Below are 13,159 nucleotides of genomic sequence, written 5' to 3'. Positions count from 1 at the left end.
AGCACATCCCCGTCCTCGTCCCCCCCCTGCAGCCAGCGGGGGTGTGGCCATCGCCCGCCCAGCAGGCCAGTGTCAGCTGCGGTCTCCACAGTGGCCTTCTGTTCTGAGTAGCAGGCGGGAGGGTCCATTCGTCAGCAGCCTCCTCACGTCCCCACTAGATGAGGGCCTGGCCTGTCGCCCTGGAGGCCCCGCCACCCCGAGGAGACGCATTTGCTTGGCTCCCCTGTCTCTGGTGTTGTGGAGCATGACGGCCACTAGCCACATGTGGCTGGTGCCGCCTCCAGAATGTGGCTGGTGTGTGACAGAGGAAGTGAATTTTTCATTTACTTAGATTGAAAAACCAATTCTGGAATTCAGTTATTGGAAGAACTGTAAGTGTGTTTGGAACAACTTGGGTGTGTGAATCTACTTATTCAGATCATGTTTCCAATGACAGTTTGGCATTCAAATTCTGATGTGCTGCGAGTGTAAACTACACAGTGGATTTCAAAGACTTAGTGTGAAAAAAAGTGTGAAATCAAATCATCTCTTTCATGGTTTTATGTTGATTCGGTGGTGAAGCAATAATATTTTGGAAATGTTGGTTTAATTAAGGTATATTATTTGTATGTTGTCATTTGTTTCTTTTTACTTTTCTTTTTTTAAATTGGGGGGATAATAGCTTTACAATATTGTGTTGGCCTCTGCCATACATCAACATCAATCAGCCTCAGGTATAAAGAACATTCGAAATGAATGTTTCTCATGTATTTCTGCTAGACAGTTCTCACCGTGGTACTCAAACCTCTGAGGCTATTTTTGCTGGAATACGATTAATGGTCCTTTGGGGGGAACAATTAAGATCTTACAGGTATTTTGGGCCACAGGATTAAATCTTAGGAGACCCATGAGGCTTTGAAAGGAACACATCAATAAAACATTGTTCATGAAACATTACTTCCTAACTGTGCAAGTGATACATACATATTGTGGGAAAATTAGAAAGCCCAAATTAGATAAAATTAAACTTCCAGGTTTAGAAGGAGAATACATGGATTTCCCAGAAGTATTTCCCAGCAGTCTTTTGCTTAGGTTATCGTTAGCATAAAAATTCAGCTTTACATTACTGCAGAGACCTTCAAGATGATTTCACATTCTGTATCTGCTTCATAACAAACTGTGGAAAATTCTTAAAGAGATGGGAATACCAGACCACCAGACCTGCCTCCTGAGAAACCTGTATGTAGATCAAGAAGCAACAGTTAGAACCGAACATGGAACAACAGACTGGTTCCAAATCGGAAAAGGAGTACGTCAAGGCTGTATAATGTCACCCTGTTTATTTAACTTACATGCAGAGTACATCATGCAGAGTGCCAGGCTGCATGAAGCTCAAGCTGAAATCAGGATTGCCAGGAGAAATATCAGTAACTTCAGATATACAGATGACACCAACCTAATGGCAGAAAGTGAAGGGGAACTAAAGAACCTCTTGATGAAGGTGAAAGAGGACAGTGAAAAAGCTGCCTTAAAACTCAGCATTCAAAAAACTGAGATCATGGCATCTGGTCCCATCACTAAATGGCAAATAGACGGGGAAACAATAGAAACAGTGACAGACTTTAATTTTGGGGGCTCCAAAATCACTGCAGATGGTGACTGCAGCCATGAAATTAAAAGACGCTTGCTTCTTGGAAGAAAAGTTATGACCAACCTAGACAACTTACTAAAAAGCAGAGACATCACTTTGCCAACAAAGGTCTGTCTAGTCAAAGCTATGGTTTATCCAGGAGTAAAGTATGGATGTGAGAGTTGTACCATAAAAAAGGCTGAATGCCAAAGAATGGAAGTTTTTGAACTGTGGTGTTGGAGAAGACTCTTGAGAGTCCCTTGGACAGTAGGGAGATCAAACCAGCCAATCCTAAAGGAAATCAGTCCTAAATATTCTTTGGAAGGACTGAAGCTAAAGTTCCAATACTTTGGCCACTTAATACAAAGAGCCTACTCACTGGAAAAGACCCTGATGCAGGGAAAGATTGAAGGCAGGAAAGGGGGCCGACAGAGAATGAGATGGTTGGATGGTACCATCAACTCAATGGACATGAGTTTGAGCAAACTCTGGGAAATAGTGAAGGACAGGGAAGCCTGGGTGCTGCAGTCCATGGGGTCGCAAAGAGTCGGACACGACTGAATCACTGAACAACAACAAGTTTCCTTTATAAACATGTGCACCCTCTTCAAGCACCCTGATAATAGGGCTGGTGCTCCAGACACTTGCACCACAGCAGAGCAGAAACCAGCCAAGACTCCAGAAGGGAATGTAGTTGGTTGACAGTGATAACAAGGAAATCTTCTAGAAGTTGGGCTGAGCACTTGAGTTTAGCATTGAGACCAGATAGGGACTCCGTGACATTGCTAGCAATGTTATTATTTATTGAATGTCCCCAAGTTAAAGTGACTTAGTTTTGATGTGACTTAGCAGTTCTTGGTGGTTTAGTCCCTAAGTCAGTCTGACTCTTGGCAACCCCATGAACTGTATACTGGAGTGGGTTGCCGTTTCCTTCTCCAGGGGATCTTTCCGATCCAGGGGTCGAACCGGGGCTGTTGCATTGCAGAGAGATTATTTACTGCCTGAGCCACCAGGGAAGCCGTGACAGAACGGCTGACTTGGCTGGGAGTCCCTCCTTTTGCTGGGAGTGGATTTATCTTATTTTACTGGCTGTGTGTGTTTTGCCCGAGGGTGCTACTGCGGAATCCTTTGGTGAGCACATCCAGTTGAGAGAGACTGCCTTGACTTTTCCAAGCCCTGAAGGAAGGCTGAGGCTGTTACACAACTCAGACTCTGCCCAACACTGAGACTTGGCTTGAGAAAACACTGGCCGTCTCAGATGCAGTGACATGTGACCTCAGATCGTAAAGAAAGATGTCCTCCAACACTGAGCACAGAGGGGCCCGGAGTGTTTGGGAGTGGGGTACACCTCCTCAATTTCTGGGGTGGTGGGAGCCATGGAAAGATAATAAGGAGGGTGGAGCAGTTCATTTTGCACATTCTGTTGTCGACTTTAAAAACGTGCACTGAGTCTGATAATTAACTTTTTCTTGGGGCAGAGTGAGGACTGCAGCCTGGGAGACAGCACCTCAGATAGCTCTGAGAAGCTGCTCCAAAGAGGCAGGGTAGGGGGAGGTCATTGTATACGTGATTTGGGTGAAGGGGGAGTACACGCAGTCAAGCACATATTTTTTCCAGAAGGCTTCTGCTAGTCTGGTAAAGCTTTCTGCTAGTCATGAGGAACGGTTGTCACTGTGAAGGATTTTTGTGCTTTTCTAGACATGGGGAGATATAAGAATTGGGCTCACAAAATCAGCTCCTGAAAATACCTAATTATTTGAAGACCCCTCCTGCCAGTTTTTCCCCCAAGCACAGAGTGCCTCCCTTCTCCTCTCCACCCTGAACGCCTTTCAGGGGGTGTTGGAAATCAGCAGCTGCAGCAGCACTCAGCACAGTCTGTAGCTGAGACTGTGACGGTGTCGGCCTCTCCTGGCGAGCTTGCCAAGGCTGCCATTCCCATCTGAGGATTCAGAGAGCTCCAAGGTGATCAGCTGGGCCCTGCGGGATTAGCCGATTGTGTTCACTGTCCCCTTTTAATTCATAAGCGCTGGTTGGCAGTGTCCTGAGTTCAGAGAGTCCTCACGCCATGCAGTAGAGTGACTGCTGGAAAAAAAGTTGTCTCTCAATGGAAACATTTTTTTTAAAGGCGTAAGTGGAGCTTTGTTGGTCAAGAGTTTCTATGGTGACCACTTTTGCAAGACCAAGAATATTACTGAATCCTACTGCCTTGCTTGTCTTCTGTAGAATTAGATATTTTATCTTCTGGGTTTGTGAGAAACAAGGCACATGTGGGCAGGGGAGACCAACCTGCCCTGAGAAGTACTCTGGGAAATGTGAGCGGTGGGCCAGCACACTCGGATGGGAACTTATTAAAACCCCCATGACAAGGGGGCATGTCGATGGCTGATGCCTGGGCCTTCCTTCAGGGACCCTTGGTGTGAGGGCAGGAGGCTGGGCATCTCCTGTGTGCCACGTCTCTGGGGGTGTGTGTGGGGGCTTCGGATTAGCTCTGACTTATTCCTCCCCCAGGGAAGGACTGCGTGCTCCAGTCCATGGGGTCACAGAGAGTTGGACATGACTGAGTGACCGAACGACAGCAACAGGGAGGTCACTGCTGAAAAAAGAGAAGTGTCTTTATTTACAGCTTGTACCAAAGACGTACTGAATGCCAGAATCCTGAATTGTCAGTTTGTAAAGACTCAGTAACATCTCTTTTAATGTTTCAAAGTGAAAGTGAAAGTTGCTCAGTTGTGTCTGACTCTTTGCAACCCCATGGACTATACAGTCCATGGAATTCTCCAGGCCAGAATACTGGAGCGGGTAGCCTTTCCCTTCTCCAGGGGATCTTCCCAACCCAGGGATCGAACCCAGGTCTCCCACATCGCAGGCAGATTCTTTACCAGCTGAGCCACAAGGGAAACCCTTTTAATGTTTATTCTGCATTTTTTAGTTGCACAAGCAAATCATACAATAAAAATAAAGACATCCTTTAAAAGAAACTCACTGCTAGTCCTACTAATATAGCATCTAATATATCTTCTTTTCCCCCAAAGTATCTGTACACATGCAGACATAATTTTTATTTAGTAATAATCAAGGCAGAAGCACAGTTAGCTGTTTGGACTTTTCATTTATTTATATCTTACGTTTTCCTTCCTATTATATATATATATATATATATATATAGTATTTTCATAGCAACTGTTTTCATAATGGCTGCACACTCCTCCAGTTTCTTGGTACACTGTAATTTTCTTAATCAGTCTTTATTTTGTTTTCTGTTCTTAATGGCATCCTTTCCCCTTTGTTTCCATAGGAAGTTCTCCAGCAGCTGATCGTCATGAATTTGCCTAATGTCTTGATGATTGGCAAAGACCCGCTGTCTGGTGAGTGGAGGCCTCCCTCACCCCCCGTGGAGCCTGGGCTGTGCCCTGGGCAGCTGTTGGAGGCAGAGCTCTGGCTGCCAGCCTGGAGCCAGCACAGTGAAAACACATGCTCATTTGGGTATGATTGTAAAGGATGGGCTTATAACCCCAAGGCTTTACGCCAAGAGCACGTTTCTTCCTTAAGAATATATCCTCACGACCGCTCAGATGGGAGTTCCAAGGCAGGTGAAGCACCACTTCCTTGGTCTGTGGGGCTGAAGTAATATGGTGGCTCCCCCACCACCCAGGGGTCTCTCCTCGTACCATCATGGGGTGTGGTCCCTATTGACAAGAAAAAATCTATTGACAAGAAAAAATCTTTGAAAGGGAAAGTGTTAGTCGCTCAGTCGTGTCTGACTCTTTTCGACCCCATGGAATGTACCCCACCAGGCTCCTCTGCCCATGGGGATTCTCCAGGCAAGAATACTGGAGTGGGTTGCCATGCTGTCCTCCAGGGGATCTTCCCGACCCAGGGATCGAACCCAGGTCCCCTGTCTTGAAGGCAGATCCTTTAGCCTCTGAGCCACCTGGGAGAGAATCTTTGGAGGGAACTAACACCCTTCCGCTGGTATCCTGTGCCGCTTTATTTGCCCCATGCACATTCACTGGGACCCCCTGTCACACGTCCGTTCTCACATCTCCCGCTGGTCTCTGGGGCCCGAGTGGGCAAGGTCCTGAGTCCTGGTCTTGGACACTTGGTATGACTTTGAAAGCCTGAAATGTCCTCCCGGACACCTCACAGAAAGCCAGAGCTTAGCTCCAACCTGAGGATTAATGCACTGTGAGTTGAACGGGGTCCTTCCTTTCCTCCCCTCCATGGTCTTGAGTGTTGACCTGAACCTGTGGCTCATGGATGGAAACTTGTGGGCCCCAGGGACAGATGTGCCTGCTGGCTGGGACTCCCCTGGTTCCCGTGGAGACCTTGGGAGCCTCCTGGACTGGGTGTGGGGTCAGGGCATGTGGAAAGGATCCCACCATGAGAGGCTTTTGCGGGAGGAGCTGAAGCTTGCCTCTGCGGGTACCTCCTCGACCTGCTCTCAGGGGAGCCCGTCCACGTGAGCTCAGGTCGTCTGGAGCGCAGAGGAGCGGTACACCTTGTGACCCGCCGAGGATGTTCCTCGTTGAGGAGCCCTGGCCCTGAAAGCAGCAGCAGCAGCTTCTGGGGGCACTGGGTCAAGGGAAGCTGAGCATGAAATCACTTTGCTCATGGGGAGGGGTCCTTCTTGGACCCCACTCCCCTGTTCTCTGCAAGAGCCCAAGGAAAGGGTTTCTTTGATCTCCTGTTCATCTTCAGTGCCACCGGCCCATGAGCATCACATTGGCTCTTCAGGGTACACCCAGACCCACCTGGCAGCCCCTGGCAGTAACGCCCTTCTCTACTTGCTGTGTTAGTAACAGGGAGCCCTTGGTTTGCGCTGTCCTTGGCTCTGCCCTGGAGCCATTTGTTTTCTGGCTTTATTTCATGGTTCCCCTAGGTAGAAGGAAATGGCAATCCACTCCAGTATTCTTTCCTGGCGAACCCCATGCACAGAGGAGCCTGGCTGTTTACAGTCCACGGGGTTGCAAGAGTCAGACATGACTTACGATTAAACCACCAGGTAGGGGATGCCAGATGCAGCCCCGGGCACCAGGGACAGCTGGGACTCTCTCGTGTTTCAGCAGTAACATGAGGAAAATGAGGGACTGCTTTGCTTAGCAGAACTGTGCTGCTTGTCCTGCCTTATTTGGGGGACTGGTATTAAGAGAGAGGTGCCCAGAGAGGTTGGTGGTTCAGGCATAGTTCTGCTGTTCCACCTGCTCTAGAGACAGCGTTGTCAGATGAGGAGAGGAAAGCAGAGGAGCAGGAAAGAAGGTCTCTCCCTGCTTGAACACTTGGGACCCAGCGTGTGCTAGGCACCAGACGTGCATTTAAAAGCGGAAGTGAAAATGTGCTTCTGGGGTGTGGCCGTGCCGTCACATTTATAGATGAGAGAATGGCAGGGTCGAAGTGACAGGCCCTCAGCCACTTGACCCATGAGCAGAGGGGAGTTTGAGTGGGAGTTTGTTCCACCTGAACCCTGGGCCTGAGCCCTGGTCCTTATCCCACATGAACAGCTCAGGCAATTGCCAGTGTTTAACCATTTTGACCTACAAAAATGACAGTGACGTATGAGTTAATCTGGTGGCTCAGATCGTAAAACACCTGCCTGCAATGCAGGAGACCCAGGTTTGATCCCTGGTTCAGGAAGATTCCCTGGAGGAGGGCATGGCAACCCACTCCAGTATCTTGCCTGGAGAATCCCCATGGACAGAGGAGCCTGGTGGGCTACAGTCCATGGGGTCACAAAGAGTTGGACACGATTGAGCAACTAACATTTATGAGTCATTCTCGTGCTAAACACGTCTTCCTCCCCCACCGTGTCACCCATCACCCCATCACACTGCGTGGTTTGCCACCTTCCTGTGCTGGCCCCTCCCTTCCTACTGCTGTGGGGGGCCCCTTCTCCAGAAGGCACCTCTGCTCACCAGAACCCTGGCTCCAGCCCTGCCTTCAGAGCCTCTCTGTTCCAGCCTCTCTGAATCACATGGGGAGAGAGACTGTCCACATGCAGGGAACCCAGGTCCCACCTCGAGTCTGGCAGTGAACAGAAACACCTGCGAAGATGTGGACACTGATTTTTAAATAGCTTTATTAAGATATAATTTGCATACCATAAAATTAACCTTTTTTTTTTTTTGGCCACTCCACATAGCATGTGGGATCTTCCCCCACTGGGGGTTGAACCTGTACCCCCTGCACTGGGAGCGTGAAATCTTAGTTACTGGTCTGTCAGGGAAGACTGAAATTCACCTATTTTAAGTATACAGTTTAGTGATTTTTTCCCCCCCATAAATGTACAAAGTGGTACAGCCTTCCTCACAATCCAGTTTGAGAACACTCTCGGGAAGCTGATTTTAAACTCAGTTCAAAATTTAATGGATTTTAAACTCAGTCGTGTCTGACTCTTTGCAACCCCATGGACTGTAGCCTACCAGGCTCCTCTGTCCATGGGGATTCTCCAGGCAATTCTGGAGTGGGTTGCCATGCTCTCCTCCAGGGGATCTTCCTGACCCAGGGATCGAACCCAGGTCTCCTGCATTGGAGGCAGATTCTTTACCGTCTGAGCCACCAGGGAAGCCCTTTAAATGGACAGGTGAATAGAATGTCTCCAAGTCCCTAGGGCCGTATGGAATCAACTTATATCAGTCGAATAGGTTCCGGCCCCAGTTCAATGGAGAAGTTAAGATGAGACGGGGACCTCTGGGAAAGTTAAGGACGAGAATTCCACCCAGTGCGGCAATCTGAGAGGGCCCCCAGCAGGCAGGGCTGACTGACGGCGGCTTCTGCCGAGAGGGGAGGGGCTGCCTCCCCCAGAGCGAGGCTAGAGGGATGAGAGCTGGGAGCACGCATGGGTAGGTTTTGACAGGAGTCTCAGGGGAACTCTGAGAGCAAGAAGGTTGTCAGGGGATAGGCACCAGCAAGAAGAAGCAAACATGAGTGCCCGAGACACATTTGTGGAATGGTGTTTTCTGTTTTAAATTTTAAAAGTAGGTGGGTGAAGCATTTGGGGCTTCATTTAAAATAAAGAATAAAGTTGGTTTTTTCTTGTGTGGTTGCCTAGAAGGGGTGGATGGGAGGCTTTTTTTTTTTTTTAAACAAATTTTGTCATCCAGCTCAGGAGCACACCTGTGTTCTTTTTAGCTGATGCTGACACTGTACCGTCATTTATAACATTTCAGTTTGGGGTTATTTTTTGGTTTTGGTAAATGCACCTCCATGGAGAGACACACACACACAGTCACACACACAGTGACACTGAATGATCCCAGAACACCAATCACTTGTCCCCCTCCCTCTGACCTAAACAAGGGAGATGGCACGACTCACACTATGAGATGTTTCCGTATGTCTGTCATCCTGCACCCACCAGACAAAAGATGTTCTCTTTTTTCCCTACCTCAGGTGGGATTCAAGGGCAGTTCAGTGAATATGAGAAAAGACTTCATATATTTAAAAATCTGTCCTCACTAGCTGCCCTCCTGGCCTCCAGTCCCCATTCTCTGCTTTCCTGTCTGTACCTCGAATCATCTCTGCATTTCCTCTCTGACTGCGTGATTTTGCTCCCGTCTCCTTGGATACCTGTCCCTGGGGAAGCATCTTGTCTGGCGCCTCATTACTGTGGACCCCACTTCTTGGAGCCTGGCCTGGGGTCCCCTGGACCCTGCTGTAGGCCTCTCACGTTCGTCCACGGGTGCACAGCAGAAGAGCCTTCCCCGGCGGCTGGGCCAAGTGCAGGCTGCCGGGACTGGTGTCGCAGGCTGTCCTTCGTCTTGTTTCCAGGCGGCCACGTCTGATCCTTCTCTCCGACCCCACTCCCATCCCTCAGGCAGGTGCCCTGGCTCTACCTGCACCAGAGCCGCACTCTTCTCTCCTCCTGCCCCGCTGCCCCCCTGGTTCCAGCCGCCACCATCCTTCTCCTGCCTAGCACCTGGGTGGCCTTCTAACTCTGTTCCCTTGGCCTGAAATGCTTTTCCCAGATATTCACAGGAATCACTTCAGTGCAGTCACTCAGTCGTGTCCCACTCTCTGCAACCCTATGGACTACAGCATGCCAGGCTTCCCTGTCCATCACCAACTCCTGGAGCTTACTCAAACTCAAGTACATTGAGTCAATGATGCCATCCAACCATCTCATCCTCTCTTGTACCCTTTCCCTCCCGCCTTCAATCTTTCTCAGCATCAGGGTCTTTTCAAATGAGTCAGTTCTTTGCATCAGATGGCCAAAGTATTGGAGTTTCAGCTTCAGCGTCAGTTTTTCCAATGAATATTCAGGACTGATGTCCTTTAGGATGGACTGGTTGGATCTCCTTGCAGTCCAAGGGACTCTCAAGAGTCTTCTCCAACACCACAGTTCAAAAGCATCAATTCTTTGGCGCTCAGCTTTCTTTATGGTCCAACTCTCACATCCATATGTGACTACTGGAAAAAGGAATAGATCCTTCAAGTCATTGCTCAGATGTCACCTTCTCAGTGCACCCCATCCTGATGACCTCCCTGTGTGTAGCTGTATCCTCCTTCTCCCTGGGACTTCTGTTCTCTCATCCTGCTTTGCCTTCTTTTCTTTCATAACATTTATCACCCTCCACGACGCTCTCTCATTTACTTATTTTTCCCTGTCTGCTGCATTGCTTGTTTTTTTCCCCCATTGCTTGGTTTTTCCCCCTCTAGGATGTAATCTGTCACGAAGGCAGGAATTTTAGGGGATTTGTTGTTGTTGCCAATGTCTTGTGTGGTTTTGGGTTTTTTTTTTTAACAGTTTTTATTGATTGATTGATTGGCTCTGCCATGTCTTAGTTGTGGCACGTGGGATCTTTGATCTTTGTTGCGGCGTGCAAAAATCTCAGCCACTGGGCCACCAGGGAAGTCCCCGCCAGCGTCTTCTAAGTATCTAGAGCAGTGCCTGGCACGTAGTAGGTGCCAAATAAGTAGAGCGTAACTGCTGGAAACGGACTTTATCTACTTGTCTGTCCTGTCCCCACTTCCCTCTTCCATCAAGCTAGTGCTCCTTACTGATGTTAGCCACGTGCTCCCACAGATAAAACTGTCAAGTGTCAGTGGTCAGGGTCAAATGAGAGTCGACCTCTGCTCAGCACCACGTGTGCGGCTGCCCTAGGCTGGTGATGCTGCACTGGAAGCTGCTCGCACCCTTGCCTGGCTGGCTCTGCTTCCATGAAACATATTTACCTGGTTTATTGAAGAGTGTATTCTACATGAGAACCAAGGGATCCCAGTGTCTGCAGCATCTGTAAAGTGCTTGCCAGAGCGCCACACCCTGATTTCTCTGCAGCCAGGCTTGTCACCGTGCTACCCACATGAAAAAGACTAGATTGCTCTGACAAGAAGCCAAGGTGTTAGCAAATTAATTTCTGCGATGAATCATAGAGCAGTCATGCTGGAAGAGGGCACTGTGTTGTCTTCCAAGGTTTGTATCCAAGCTCGGTAGTGGGTTTCAGACTTGTGAATTGCTGATCGCTCCCAAGCTGTTTAGAATGCAAAGGCGGGAGCCGTGTAGGTACAGACACCCTGCCCAGAGAGGGGAGGGAACTCATTCCGAGGCACTCAGCGTGGCGGTCCTGTAAGTAAGAGATGCAGAGATATGTGTATCACCATAAGTCATGCAGATGGTTATATATGACCTGCCATCATCGTTATTCTGCCTGGCGTTTCTCAAGTTCTAAATGCCAGTCAAGATTCGTGGGTCTCTGGAGGGGCTGACCCTGTGTTTGCACCCTGTAGGGCCCTGTCTGTGAATATGGCTGGGACCTTGGAGGGTAGCCTTGGGGAATCTGTTCTTTGCTGTTCAGAGATCTGGTCCTCATCCTCAGTCTTCGCTCTCACCACGGTTACAGAAGGGGCTTCCAGGGACAGGGGAAGCCCCTTTGAGGAGTCAGGGAGTCTGTGCCCACCGACGCTGTGAACGTGCTTCCTTCACAGTTCATGCAGGCCTCTCTTCTGCTGCTCCAGCTGAAGGAACCAGAAGGCCGATTTCTGACCCTCCCACATAGAAGATGAGAACCTCTTGCTTTCTTCCTCCTCTGAGTGGCACCCCTGGGCCAGAGGCTCAGAGGAGCTCAGCCCAAGCCCGCCTCAAGCTCTCCTTGTAAAATGCCCACTGTGGGTCCAGGGGCTGCGGAAATGAACAGGCTGTGTCTGCTCATGGAGCCCCCAGTCTGCACTGGGGCAAGAGAGGAGGAAGATGGGGTCCATCACTAGCCTGCTCCAGGGCGAGAAGCAGTGTGAGTGTGCTTCCCACAGAATACACGGCGGGTAATAAGTTCTTCCCTGCCAGGTCAGGAAGGCTTCCTGGAGGAGGCAATATGTGGCAGAGCCTCAGGGAACTCTGAACAGAGCAGCAGAGTGCGAGTGTCCACGTGGGATGAGCCTGGAGGAGGGGGAGTGTACCAGCAGTCCCAGGAGGAGCAGCGAGCCTAGGGTGCAGGGAGGAAGTGTTCTATCACAGCTGAAGTTTAGGTTTCAAAGGCCAGAAGGAAACGGAACTCCTGAGACTCCTTGGAATTTAATATTTAACCCTCTAAGTGTTTACTTGCTCGCTTGTCAAGGACGTCCTTGAAGTGTTTCTCGGATCCCATAGAAACCTTCCCTCAAGGCACAGCTCTGCCTTTGATGACAAGCTGGAACATCCAAGGGCCGGTGCGCCAGGGAGCTGGCTCACCTCCAGCCCTGCGACAGGGAGAGGGCTCCATGTTGGGTTGATATGAGCAGTCTTTCTGCCTCCGAGATTGTTCTTTGAGAAAGCAGGCGGCTGTCTTACCTCCCCGGCCATCACCCTGTGCTCTGTGCTACCCGCCCCCGCCTGCCCCCACCACCCTACTTGCCAAGCAACATAGGGGAGTCAAGGGTCTGCCCTTAGAGGCTAATGAGCAATGCAGGTCTTGTGTTCTTTCTCCCAAACTTGGGCTGTTCTTTTTAGTTCTCCTGAATTCTTACCCCATGTGTTTTTTTTATGTTTGCATTTGCAAAAACCTTAGGTCCTTTAGGATTTCCCAGGTGGCGCTAGTGGTAAAGAGCCCACCTGCCAGTGCAGGAGATGTGAGACACAGGTTCGATCCCTGGGTCGGGAAGATCCCCTGGAGGAGAGCGTGGCTACCCACTTCAGTGTTCTTGCCTCGAGAATCCCATGGACAGAGGAGCCTCGGGAGCTACAGTTCATGGGGTCACAGAAAGTCGGACACAACTGAGTGACTTGACGCACGCACATAGGTCCTTCAAATGAGGAGGGAAGAAGTTAGTAAATAAAAGTTCATCTCATTGGCCTTGATCCTATTCATGTTTCCAGTTCATTCTTGAGGGAGCAGGTTCAGAAAAGTGCCCACGCGTGGGTTCACGTGGCATGGCTTGCTGCCTGCTCCTTCAGCTCTGTGCTGCCCGCTGGACTCAGAAATGAGTCTCCAGTCCACCCAGAGTGAGGGGGGTGCTGGGCACTGGAGCCGAGAGCCAGCACTTGGCTCTTCCAGGAACGTGAAGCGCTTGAGTAACACTACCAAGCCCAGCGAGCGTTCAGGCGCGGCTGGATGCTGGCCTTTGGAGGAGCCGCCGGACCTGCCT

The 13,159-nt window shown here is 49.7% G+C and overlaps 1 protein-coding gene across 1 annotated transcript in view; it reads left to right on the top strand.

The window, feature by feature from the left end:
- Positions 1 to 13,159, top strand: part of CCDC88C (coiled-coil domain containing 88C) — a 146,009-nt gene that overhangs the window by 60,749 nt on the left and 72,101 nt on the right. Inside the window, exon 4 of the mRNA XM_010836261.1 lies at positions 4,905 to 4,974. Within this exon, the coding sequence (XP_010834563.1) occupies positions 4,905 to 4,974 (70 nt within the window). The remainder of the gene's footprint in view (positions 1 to 4,904; positions 4,975 to 13,159) is intronic.

Source organism: Bison bison, unplaced genomic scaffold, assembly GCF_000754665.1.
Source record: "Bison bison bison isolate TAMUID 2011002044 unplaced genomic scaffold, Bison_UMD1.0 scf7180017864061, whole genome shotgun sequence".
Lineage (NCBI taxonomy): Eukaryota > Metazoa > Chordata > Mammalia > Artiodactyla > Bovidae > Bison > Bison bison.
This window is presented reverse-complemented; position numbering and strand designations above follow the sequence as displayed.